At 41.7% G+C, this 13,348-nt stretch overlaps 1 protein-coding gene across 1 annotated transcript in view; it reads left to right on the top strand.

Annotated features, from left to right (window-relative positions):
- LOC103778567 (nucleobindin-2-like) overlaps positions 1-2,490 on the top strand; it is a 15,038-nt gene extending 12,548 nt beyond the window's left edge. The window contains 3 exon segments of the mRNA XM_008946159.1: positions 1-108; positions 404-485; positions 2,331-2,490. The exon segment at positions 1-108 is cut by the window's left edge and continues 6 nt beyond it. Coding sequence (XP_008944407.1) covers positions 1-108; positions 404-485; positions 2,331-2,443 — 303 coding nt within the window. The 3' untranslated portion in view covers positions 2,444-2,490.
- Positions 2,491-13,348: the final 10,858 nt, after the last annotated feature.

The raw sequence follows: 13,348 nt of genomic DNA, 5'->3' as shown, positions 1-13,348 counted from the left end.
CAGCAGGAAAATGAACTTAGAAAGAAGGCAGAGGATCTTCAGAAGCAGAAGGAAGAGCTACAGAGGCAACATGACCAACTTCAGGCTCAGAAACAAGAGCTTCAGCAGGTACACTTAGCAGAACAGATTTTTTTTTTTCTGTATCCTTGTATGCTTCTCAACTCTGGAGCATTCTTTACCTTGATTTCTCACACGAGTCCCAGCTAAATTCTAAACTAATAGTATGACAGCAAAATAATCAGGATTATAGCAAACAAGGCAAGCATCTCAACTCAGTAGTATACCCATTAACGGAGACTTTATATAGTGACTCCAGAATGGTTTTAAGTGTATTCATTTATGTGACATCAAAGAAGGTTCACAGATTTAAGTTTTTCAGTTGTCACATTTTCTTTTTCACCAGGTTGTAAAACAGATGGAACAAAAGAAACTACAGCAAGGAAATCCTCCTGCAGGACCAGCTGGAGAACTGAAATTCCAACCCCGTAAGTGATTTTCTGTGTAGATGCACAAACTTTAACATAAGATCTCCAAAGTAAAAGTCATTCAAACTGTATTTCTGCTGCGACTGCTAATATAACGTGGGATTAATGATCTCTGTAGAGAGGTTCACTAAACTCTTGTATGAAACTCTTCTAAAGCATCCCTGAAATCTCAGTGCTTTAATTTTTTTTTTTTTTTTTACTGTGGATTATAAAGAAGTTTTAACTCAAGGCATTAATAGGTACAACACAATCCTTTTTCTCTGTTTAAAAATATCAGTTTAAAAGTATTGATATCTAGCATATCTAGTATTTCTGAGCATCCAGAGGAGAATAGGGACATGTAAATGACCAGGTCTGTCTGATGTTCTGTGGCTGCATTACTGCTCTGACTGCAGAACAAACCAAAGCATTCAAATGCCTTCAAAAGATCTGTCCTCAGTGGCCAATTTACCAGCAGCAGCTGGGCACAACATGACACGACAAATCAGTTTTAGACAGTATGAACAACCAGTTGCTTCAAACCCTCAGAAGACAGTGTCATAATAAATCATTGCGTTTGCTTATTGGTGGCAACAAAATGGTCAGTCATAGATGAGCACATCTCATCCATAACACATTGTTCTTGGGTTTTTGTGCTTTATAGGGGCTCCGTTCTCCCATACATCCTAACTTAGCATTTTCTCCCCCTCTAGAAAGGCTGAAAGTCATATGGCTTTATTTGCTTCCATGTTCATGTGCAAGCATTGTCAGAAGATCTCAAGAACTTCTTGACATTCATCTCAAACATAAGGCTTCAGATTATATCCAGACAGCCTTTTGAATGCTGGAAGCTCTTGAACTGCTCCTGCAGGACCAACAGTGTCATTTCAATCCTTAAATGCTATATTCAGTGATTATAGTTTGCTTTGTTGAATACCCTGAAATTTTATCCCTAAACCACTCAGTTCTGTGAAAAGGAATAATGAAATTTTAGTACCAGTTTAATTTTTTCTTTCATTTGCTTCAAAACTGCCTGTGGGTAATTTCATTTTATGATCCTTGAGTTCTGAGAGCCTCATTTCCCCTCACCTTCAGAAAAGTGTCATGTGAAATAGCAGATGCTCTGGGAATTGGACTAATGCTACATCTTCTGATACTGGCAGTATTGCAGCAGATACTGTTCTTAACACATACTTTATTTTATGTTAAAACTTTCTGCAAAGTCATTTAATCAGGTGTCAAGAGATGTCATTGTATTAGCCAGAACTAGTCACTGCTCATTCACTGAGTTAAGGAGATCCAAGTAGACAATATTTCTAGTCTGTAGGCTGCTGGAGCTACTAGGGGTAATTTGGGGGTTGGGGAGGGGTGGGCTGAATCACAAAAATGCAGCTGCAAGTTTTTAAATCTTCAGCAAACTATGAAAATTAATATTATTCAAAGACAGGCTAAGGGAGAGCATAACTGCTGTTGACACAGTGAGGAGTAACATCCAGGAGCAAGTCATTAATTATGGAGTTTTATTGCAAGCTTCCCATACTGGGATTAAAGGTTTCATAAAGATGTAGTATATTTCAGAAAGAACAATCTTCAAAGAACTAATGTGTAATATAAGTAAAAATATTTCAGAGAGAACAGAGCTAGTAGTCTAGGAGGAAGCACTGAATATTAGAATAATGCAGTCTGTTTGGGTTTTAATCTGGTTTCATTGTTAGTCACATACAGAATTGTTGATTCCACTTACAAACTGAAAAACAGAAGGTTTTGTTTGGTTGTCCCTGCACTAGAAACTTTCCTTTAGAGACTTTCCACATTTGTGGCCAATATAAATGAGAATTTACAAATGGTTTTATTCTTATTTTACAGCTGGGGAACACAAAGTTGGAGATGCACCGAAACATCCTGCAGGAGGTGACCAGCCTTTACCACCAGGACATGGCCAAGAATCAGCTTCTAGAACTGATCAAGTTCACCCTTAACCACTTGTGCCTCAACTTTATAGCATCTTTATTATTTGGGGGGAGGGGGGTAGGGCAACAGGAAATCAGTGAAACATGAACTCTCCTCTTTCTTCCCTAGGTAGTAAAATCATTGGGAATGTTAGAGATGACATATAAATCAAATTTCAATCATAATTTAAACTAATTTTCTCTCCAAAGCACCAGTGAGAAACCCAAGGGTATAGTTTAGAGGCTATAACGGAGGAGGGAATTAGGGAAATTATTAATACTGAAGATTTTTATGGCCAGGGGACTGAGCTCTTGAACTCTTCTCTTAAAAGGGAGGAGCTGTCTGCTATTCTGTGTTTAGGCATGCATCAGAATCTTCTCAGAGGAAGCAGAGAACTGGCCTGAATGTCAAGTTAGGTCTAGATGTATGTGGAAACTCTTTCCACAAATGCTGAGAAGCAAAATATGAGGAAAGGAAAACCACAGATACAGGCCCACTATTTCCAGTGCTACCAAACCCTTTCTTCTTTGAGACCAAATGAAAATCCAACTTCTAATCCTTAATCACAAAAATTTTGCACTTTCTAAAATCTAAACACAGCAAATAATTATGTGGAACAGTGAATATTTTTCATGTTTACAGAAGCCTAAGAATTTCACTGTAAGCCTTCAAAAAGAATATTGTACTTCTGGTGTATTGGTCTGAACCGTCCTCCTTGTTGAGACTAGTTCTGTCTAGCAGTTGAATACTCAACTGGCTCTTGGGACAGTACTTTTGTCCTTGTCTTTTAAATCAGGGTGCCAGCTGATCTCAAAATTTTGCATGTTATTAAGTAAGCTTTTTATGTTGTTGGAAAAATTGTGCAAAACAGCACAAGTGTCATTGTCTTTTTCTGTGTAGAGTATCCTACCTCCTGTGGTAATACCTGATTTTTCAAAATGCACCATGTGCTTCAGAAAGCTCTTCTCAGACATGAATCTTTGACTGGAGGATTTCACTATTATCTCTTACTAGTCTTTCAGCAATTGGTGTAAATTTAGGAAGTGTCCTAAAACAGGGGTGCTACTTGATTGTGTTATTTTGGTATTGAACCAGGATAGGCCTCTACTATTGTAAGCCAAGATCACACAAGAATAAGTTGATTTTCCTGTGTGTTTTACTATAATGCTGAAACTTTGTGTGGTAGTCCTTGCTTGTCACTCATTTCAGACTGAAAGAATCCTTAACTGTAAAGCCTGTTTGGATTTCTTTGTTTGCTTGGGGTTTTTGTTTGTTTGTTTGTACATTGATTGTTCCAATTGCATATCACTGGCTTTGAACTGATGCCCACACACCTTGGCAAGCATCCTTTGCATTTCCTCCCTGTCCTGTGGCTAACTGCTGACACTGTCATTAAAGGAGGTCATCTGGGTTTTAAGCAAAGCTATAGAGGCAAGCTCCTGTTGTGGAAAGCTGTTCTTTTCAGGATAAGACTTGAACATTTCAGGCCAACTCAAAAAAGATAGAAGGCAATTACTAACATTTTGTGTTGACATTTGGGAAGTTTCTCTGAAGAACTGATTGGTCAAAGATAGGCTTATTCCCTCCATGTTTAAGGCTTCTTTCATCAAGGCCTGAACATATTTTTGTTCTCCACACAATATAACAGAACTCACTGTCAGAACAGATTAGGTTTCCTTATCTGTTTCATTTTGTTAGTTGTCATGTCATATTTCCTTCATTTATACTACTCAAACAGTTGGAATTCTTTTACTTTTGGGATTTTTTTGTTGTTTTCTACACAAGCAGTTAACATTTTAATTTAGTTTCCCAAACCAGCATCACCACTGTTTGTCATTTCCATGCAATTCTAAGATCAGCTTGATTATGTCTTTGTCAGGAGACTAAAATAACCTTTCAACAGCTTCATCTGTTTGCATAGAGGCCCAGACACAGTTACAGTTACATCCAGACTGGGAGTTTCATCGTGCACAGCCCTGAGTTTGGGGTTGTGGCCTGGTAATGAGTAGCAGAACAAGGAGAGGAACAAAGAAGGAATTATTCAAGTGTCACATAAAAGGTGAGGGGAAATCTTTTTTGTGTTCTCCTTATCTGACATGGACATTTACAGAGGACAAATGTGACAGCCACAGAGGTTTGTAGAGAATCAAGGACTGAAACTTTTGGTGTGAAGGCATCTCTACCATACAGATCATTCCTTCAGGCTACATTGGCTCCTAACAAATGTCATTGTATGTAATGACATGATTTTTAATGTAATGCTCAAGCTTTAGTTTCAGTGCAACCTGAAAGCACCTTCCGTGCAGTTTGGTTGTAAGATCCTGACCCTCCCTGCTGTTGAACGTGGACATTATATCCCCTTTATCCCATTGACTTGGAAACATCCAGAGTTTTGTAAAGAACTATTGTAACTTGGGTACTGAACTCGGCTTCTGGTTGTCCCTGTCTAGTGAGCAGCAGTGGTGACTGAGGAAGCTGCATGTGAGAAGCCAGAGTTTTCCCTTGTCTTTTCATCACAAGTTAGTGTTGACACAAGTTCATCATTTTACATTTCAGCTCTCTGCTGAGGTGGGTGCAGTGTAAGGGCACACCTCCTCCCTTCTGTGGCTACCCGACTCCAAAATGCTGTTCTTCTCCCTGTTAATTGGTAGGCTTGCAGTTTAGCAACATACTACAGCCTTGTTGTTAATTTTTTAGAAGTGGAAACACAGTTTTTTAAACAACTGGTGATAAGGTTTATCTTTAACAATAATCAAGATTTAACTGAGTTGACAACTGTGCTGTCAGTCATGTGGAAGTCAGAGCCTCGCTCCGCAGTCGTGTTTAGTGGATCAGACTCCTGCTTTTCTGCCCGAGTGTTTCAGATGAGAGCCCGAATTAGAAATTCATGTTTGTCCACCCAATTCTAAAATCTCATGGGCACAGGTACCTGTATCACATGTCCACACAGACAGCAAGGACCAAGTGGCTGTTCTTTCAGAAGATGGTCTGTCAGGTCTGGTCTGTCAACAGACAGTGTTCACCCAGCACCATCCAGCCCATCCTCTGTAGAGGAAGGGCATCGTTCTTCAGGCCAGGCTAAAAGAGGTCACCATCTGAATGTAATAAAGTCACCACACTTTTGTTTTGGTGGATCAGTTCTGAAGTGTTTAAACAAGAGTTATCTCACTGTGAGGAACATCTGCCTTAGATGTTATGCAATGTGCTGAAGTCATGCTTACACATGAAAAGTTTAGCAGGTTTGTTGCTTTTTAACATTTTGTTGGGTTTGATGCCAATGTCTTCTTCTAATTGGGTTGTCTTTTCCATAAAAGAGACTAGAAGTATTGGCATGGTTCTGCCATGGTACTGATTTCTCAGGAGCTTTTTAAAGTTGAAAAAAAAAATTACTAAAGTAAGTTTCCAGCTAACTGAGGAATTAGAAAGCTATAATAACAGATAAATAAGAGACTGGAATATTATGGGCACCAGTCCTTTCACCTGTACTCTGCTTTTCATTTAGGAGGTGATTACAAGAAAATTGAATGTAATTTCGTACAGATACCAGTTCCAAGACAAAGATGCAGAGATTTGGTTTTGTGCTTGGCTGGAATTTCAGTAGTAGGGTGAAGGGGTAAGAGTTGGTCAATGTTGTACAAATTCATATCCTCCAGTGCAATATATGTAAAAAAAATAAAAATAAAAGGCCCTGCTCTGTACTTTGTATAGATTAGTTTTTACCTGGATTAAACTGAAACTCAGCGCAGTGACAGGTGTCGAGTGTTCTATTTTCAGTGGGTGGGAAAAGGGCTGGTTTAGATCTTGTCTATATGCACAACTTTGTGTTTCTGCTTAGAGGCCCTTCCTGTTTGCCCTTCACTTTCTGCTTTCTGGAAAGATGTGAAAAGGAATTAGAAAAAAAGCTATAAGTATCTTATGTTCTTCTCTGGTCCTAGCTGCCTCACTGCAATAGCTATTCACTAAAATTAAAATGCTGCTGCAACAGCATTACAACCTGACACCACCCCCCATTTCCCTGACTCGTTCAAATTCAGACAGAAATCCCAGAGAAGGTGAAGCACCCACAGCTTCAGTAACAGATCTTTCTATAGGTTGCCTGCTTACAGATTTTGCCTTGGAAGCCGGGTGACAGCCCTGTGGCAGTGAGTGTCCTGTGGAGAGCCACAGGGCATGATGCTATATTCAGCCACCTTAGACTTTTCCATTTTGTAAATGTATCTGGATTAAGAAACATTTGATGCATGGTGGCATTTTGCAAAGAAGTGCAGCTCTGAGCTACAGATTGTCTTTTTGTAATTTATAGGTAGTAGGTGCCAGGAGCTGTCCCTGAGGTTGGCCCCCAAACTGCTTTCTTGTTTACATCTTCAAATACCTGTTACATACTGAAATTAAAAGGTAGTTGTGCCAAGGCAGTGAAATGAGAGTCCTATCTGAAAACATAGCAACACATCATTGTTAAGTTTCTAAAAATGAACTTTTTCACATAATGGGGCATAGGGAACTAGCTTGAATCCTATTATTTGCTATCTGTGGATGCATAAACATCAAAACCATGTACACTTGCCCTAATATTTTTTAATGCCTTAAAAGCTGTACTTGCATGATTCATTCTGTACAATAGCCACACTTTTTTGTAATTATACTATCCAATACTGTACTGAAAAAGAGCCTGCATACTTGCTTGTGCAGTGAAGTACAATATCAATGGGGGAAGGTAGTTTTTTGAGGAGATACCCAAGTTTCTAACCTTGGTATATTTTGCAGTGACAAATGTGGGGATAGAGCAGCACTACAAGGTTGACTTCTCCATCCTTTGGACCTTTTCCATCAAGTCAAGCAGCTGTTAGTCTGAATGGCTGCACAACTGCTACTCAGTCTCTGTTGCAAACAATTTGTGTTTACTCAAAGATGCATTTCCTTAACGCATAATAGCTCACAGCTGCTGTCTTCTAAGCAACTGCCCACAGAGCCATTTTGGTGATGCAGAAGGTGATGGTGCATACAATTCACAGTTTCCTCTAATCCCTCATTTCACACCCTCTCCCACTAGCTTACCATTGCTGGTAATACTGCACTGAGAAGAGGACTTTCATTTTTGTGCTCCCTATCACCAGTGACAGGGGAGAAAGCAGGATGGAGGTGCAGGCAGCCCTTCACCTCCACCGTGCATCATACCAAGCTACCCTGCTCCACCAGTTCAGAGTCCCCCTAGAAGGGGAGGATGAGTTACTCAGCCATGCAGTAGAGTCCTGTGCAAACTTGTATGTATGGCAATTTCCACCATCACAGACAGATACTTCAGTAGCACTGGCTGAAGTTCCTGAGCTCATACTTACTCTGCAGGCTGTGCAGACCTTGCAAGGGCAGTTGGTACCATGCAGAAGGGATGCAACATCTTTTAAAGCACACAACGATTTTGCACACAAGCTCATATGGTTGCACATTGTTTCCTCACTAGAGGGAGTCTAAGACAAGGACTGCTGAGCACTTTAGAAAAGAGAATTAAGAAGCAGAGTGATGGCATAATAAGATAGGATGTTGAAAACTGAAAGATCCCTCAAAAGCCAAACAACAGCTACCATGTTTTCAATTTTTTTTTTTTAATTTTTTTTTTTTAATTTAAAGGAATGCATTTCTTACATGATTCCATTTCCTTTTGGGATGCACCCTGAAAGTGCAAATGAGTGCTAAGCTAGTGATGCTCTTCCTGAATACAGACACCTCTGTACCATTTAAAAACCCAAGATACTGACCAGGAAAAGACACTCTTTACATTTATAGCTGCAAACCACAGTCCTCCTATGGTGGGATCCTACACGTTTTACAGTGAAATAATAGGCAATGCTGCACTATTTCTGCCAAAAATACAAGTGAAGGAAACAGGATTATACTGATGGCCAATTCGCCATCACTCCTGATGCTCAAGGACCAGCTTCTTTGGAGGTAGTTGGTAAGCTGGTTTAAATTAGCTTTTTTCCCCCAGGAGTTGAAAAGGTTGAAATAGTGTATATCAGAGCCTGCTTGGGGATGCCAGTTCATTCAGACTCTGAAGCTCTCAGGAACACAATCACAAATGAATAGCCAAGAAAACTGATAAAAATCATGATGTTAAATATGAGAACCTGGATAAAGGAATAGGGTGTTATCATCAAGACATGTTTTAAGTTTTTGATCGGGGTGTCCCTTTATCTCTAGTTTAATTGTTGGTGTTCATTGTTATGCTACTTACTACATGTAAGGCCTCAGCCCATTTTCACAGAATCACAGGATGTTAGGGGTGGGAAGGGACCTCCAGAGATCATGGATTCCAACCCCCCTGCCAGAGCAGGACCATCCAGTCTAGGGCAGGTCACACAGGAACGCAGCCAGACGGGTCTTCAACATCTCCAAGGCAGGAGCCTCCACAACCTCCCTGGGGAGCCATTTTCAACTACAATAGTTTTGTAATTCTTAGTATAAATACCCTCTCTCTATGCATTTTATTTTTTAGCAAGGAAAGAGGAAAATTAAGTCCTGTAAATGTTCACTTACTGTGTTTACTGGGTATTATAAAATTGTTAAGAACTTAATAATGGAATAGTTGTAGTCTAGGTAAGTACCTGTATTTTAACTTTTTACTGTGTTTGCAATATTCAGACAAGAAAAATAACCAGCCAGTCATCTGTCCAGATGGGTAGATTTAGTTCAGTCTACAGGCAGTTAAAGTAGCATTGGAATAGTTTCTATTAATTTATCTATTAATTATTTAGAGCTCCCAAGTGGCATTTTAGTTGTCTCAGTCTTTGGATTAACAGCTGCCTGTCTCTCTGTTAGACTGACAGCTTTCCTGTGTATGAAGCACTATAAACCAACGTAGATGGTTTCAAGCATCTAAATTTCTGTTTTGATTGTATTACAGTTTCTACATTGAAAACTCTGTTTGCAAATTATTTTATTCTCAGTCTAATAGGAGGGATGAGTGAGTACACCCAGCACTGGAGTACTCCTTACTGCTTTTGTGACCTTTAGCCAGTGTTCCCAAAACCAACATTCACATGGTTTTGTTCCCATCTGCTTAAAAGCAACGTTTTGGTTTGGTGCTTTGGTGGCTGCTGGCAGGCTGGAGGTTGCTGAGCCATCCGTGCTGCTGTGGGGCACCTCAAAGCTGTGCTGCCTGGGCTCAGGTTGGGTTCTGTGGCTGCCCAATCGCCTGCACGGCGCCAGCATTACAGAGGGCCAGGGATTACCAGTAGGCAACACATCCATTTGGTCTCTGCCAGTTCACACATGCTTTGTCTTAGATCATCTTTCAGTCTAGACATGTCCTAAGTGTTTCAGATATCCCTCGGGCTCCTCAGGACAAAGCCAGGGTTGCAACCAAGTATGCACAGAGCAATTTTTAAAAATGTATTTAAAAAAATAAATTGTGACATAGTAGCTCTGAAATTGGGGGAAGTTAGTGCTGGGATTAGCTGCAGTGTGTCCACACACTGCCACAGAGGATGGCTGAGAAGATGCAGTTTGACTCGCAGTGGCTCATACACATCCTCCTGCTCACGCCTGTGTCATCAGTAGAGCTGCAAAGTGGCAACTGCCAACTGCTTGATGACATGATTTATTATTAAAAGAGAATGGTGACAAACTTAGGCATCTAAATAACCCCTTCACCAACAAACTTACATGGAAGAAACTTTGGAGGCCAGCTGACTGTACAGTCACTTACCTGGCAACACACACTAGACATTATTTAAATAACTGTAGCTCTTCAAGAGGATTTAATTGCATGTTTTAAGCAATAAAGAACAAAATATTTCTGTGCACTATTACAGTATAGTATCAAAACCTTTGTAAAAGTGAGGAACCAACTCACATTTATGAGCTGAGAACAATAAAAGCTAACTTTGGCTTATTTTGGGCAGCTGCTTTCACTGTAACTGTAGCTGACTCCTCACACAGCCCTTCTCCTCGGCACACAGCTCCTCAGCCCCGCCCAGAACCTCCTGAGGCAGCTCCCACCACTGGATTCCCCGCATTCCCACAGCTGGAGAGGGAGCACACGGTCTGCCCACAGCTGGCAAGGAAGGGGCAAAGCTGCCCTGTGGAGCAGAGGGCAGCAGAGACGATTTTTCTAGCACAGCATCGCCTGCCTGGAGAGCGGCAGGGAGAGGGAAGCCACGTGCCTCCCCCAGCCCCTCCCGGGAGCACACATACTGCTGACTCCATGTAGCTCACTCAGGACAGAGAGAACAACTACTGTGCTCTTCTTTTTCGTGCTCTTTAATTTAATGTGCATCTAGACGAAAAAAATCCTTTTTTTCCCTCACAGTTCCTCAAAAAATACTAGCATTTGAAGGAAGCATAGGACTCAAACATTTGGAAGAAGCTATTTTGAATTGCTAGATTGTGGGCTTTCATCCCAAATCAGTGAGGGTATGGTTTAATTTCTGGAAACAGTAGTCATCTGGATCCACAGTTGGTAGGGCTATGGCTGGTGTTAAAACATGTAGTTTTTTAAGCATGTGTCTGCTTCAGGACTCCTAAATTTTCATCTCACTTTTACAAGGATGGATGTTCTTTGTCTCAAGAGCTGCAGCAGTCATTTCTTCTAACCCAGACACCCGCACGTGAATGCAGTTATTCCTATGTGCTCACACAGAAACACCCAAGTTTTAAAGCTGAAGTAGAGCTAATAACACTGGAAAAGCACATCTAGGGCAAAGGTAAAGGAAAATATTTTCCCTGTTCCTTGTACACACTCACTAGGAGACAGCAAGAGCTTAGAATCATAGAATCATTTAGGTTGGAAAACACCCTTAAGATCTTCAAATCCAGCTGCAGACCTAACAGTGCTAGGTCACCACTAAGCCATGTCCCTAAGCACCAAATCTACACATCTTTTAAATACCCCCAGGAAGGGTGACTCCATCACTTCCCTGGGCAGCCTGTTCCAGGGCATGACAAACACTTCTGCGAAGAAATTTTTCTAATATCCAATTTAAACCTCTCCTAGTGCAACTTAAAGCCATTTCCTCTCATCCTGTCACTTGTTACTCAGGAAAAAGAGACCAATACCCACCTCACTACAACCTCCTTGCAGGTACCTGACAAACAGGGCAGGCTGATCTCAAACCACAACATAAATACCCAAGTCATTCAAATGCCTCAGCATACAAGATTATACAATATGACCAAGGGCCTTATTCTCAAATGCTAAAGAAAAAGGAAATAAACCAAGATTTTTACTCACAAGGTCCAGAAAGAAGTTCCTAGGAGATGCTGAAATAGAACATGACTTCTCATAAACCATGGAGAAGAGCATCACTGTTGCAGCAAAGGCACCATCAGGGACTATGTGAGTCAGCTGCCCACCCTGTTAACCTGATAGTGCCCAACCCTAAGAGGGGAGTCCTGGTGCTAATGAACCCCCTGGCAAGCTCTCTTTGATTTAAAGGCCCAGAATTTAACATGGGGCCCTGATCTGAAGCTCATGGAAGTGAAGGGCTGCTGATATTGATGCTCACTCAGCTCCTACCTCCTACCTCAGCTCTGCTCAGGACTAACATGACTATAACAACAGCAGTGCTGTTTATACACCATGCCTACCCTCCCTTGGGCAGAAAAAACATAGATGCCAAACAATAACCAGGTATTTGACACTTAAAATAGCAAATGACCAAGGAACAGCCAGGGAAGGAGAAAGGTGGCTCCCACCTCCTGCCATAGAACGTGGCAGCCCCACTCCCAGCTCAGGGCCTCACCACCCTCACGGCAGCATGGGCAAAGGGATGGGAGTGCTCAATGCCCCTGGCCAGGGCAGGCCCCAGCTCCTCTGCAGGGAAGGAAGAGGAGATGTTCCTCTGTGGAGCCACCATCTGCTTCAGATGGGACTGATTATTTGAGGCCGCTCAGCTTTGCTGGCTGGGAAACCTTTCACAGAGTTGGCACCTGCATTTGCACTCACTAAGTCAGTCAGGCACAAAGGTTGACGGGGGAGGTGGCAAAGAGGGGCTGCAGGTTTTGATTTTTGAAAATTACTTTTAAACTGAGTCATTCCCCTGTGATGACTCTGAAGTCACACTATGTATTAAACAGGGGCATGAGCCAGAGCAACATGCAGAGTGCTGTCCTCCGTAGGCACCAGGCAGTGCTAGGAGCAGGATGGAGGCAGCAGGACGTGCAGCCTCTTAAGAATGTCTTCTGCTCTTTTAATAGTTCTCCTTGGGGTGGTGGTGTATCGTGTATCTTTATCCTCTTGCTGAATCAAAAATAGCACACTGAGTCATTTGTTACCAGCAGTTAGACAGTCACCAGCCATGGGGAGCACACATCCCACCACCTGCTCTGGTCCTGCTCACCTAAGGCCTTCACACAAGAGCCTTCCTACCTCAGACAGCAGCTTTGCTGGAGTCAGGTCTGTCTGCAGCACTGGGGAAATCCCTCTTTCTGCTGCAGCACATGCTTTCAGCAGGTTAGCAGATTGTGTCCTTTGATCCAACAATCCACTGAAATAGGTGGAAATTTTTCTACTGCCTTCCAGGATCCTTAGGTCACAGCTGTTGGGCTTGAGGTGTCCACCCTGGAATGAGGCAGCTGGCACTGGATGAACGTAGGGCCACATGGGAACATGCAGTGCCAAGAGCATTGACCCTGCCCATTTTTACTGGCCATACCAAGATGACTTAGAGTATGGGGAGAGAGAAGGATGTAACCAGGGAGCCTGAAGTGCAATGATTTTGAACCTTCTTCTCTTCCCCCTCAGCCATAACCTGAAGAGCTAGACCACTTTCCCTTCCACAGAGATATGCAAAATGAACAGAAAATAATCTACGGTAGTTTATCAATACCCCATTCATAGGAATAGATATTTCCATGCTTCGTACAGAGAATCACTGTGAAGGTTGCAAGTTTGGCAATTTCACAGAGGCTTTTAGGTTTCTGATATCTATTTTAGTTTT

Source organism: Merops nubicus, unplaced genomic scaffold (genome assembly GCF_000691845.1).
Source record: "Merops nubicus isolate BGI_N331 unplaced genomic scaffold, ASM69184v1 scaffold30988, whole genome shotgun sequence".
NCBI classification, from domain to species: Eukaryota; Metazoa; Chordata; class Aves; order Coraciiformes; family Meropidae; genus Merops; species Merops nubicus.
Note: the sequence above shows the minus strand (reverse complement) of the source record. Positions and strands in the feature narration are given on the sequence as shown.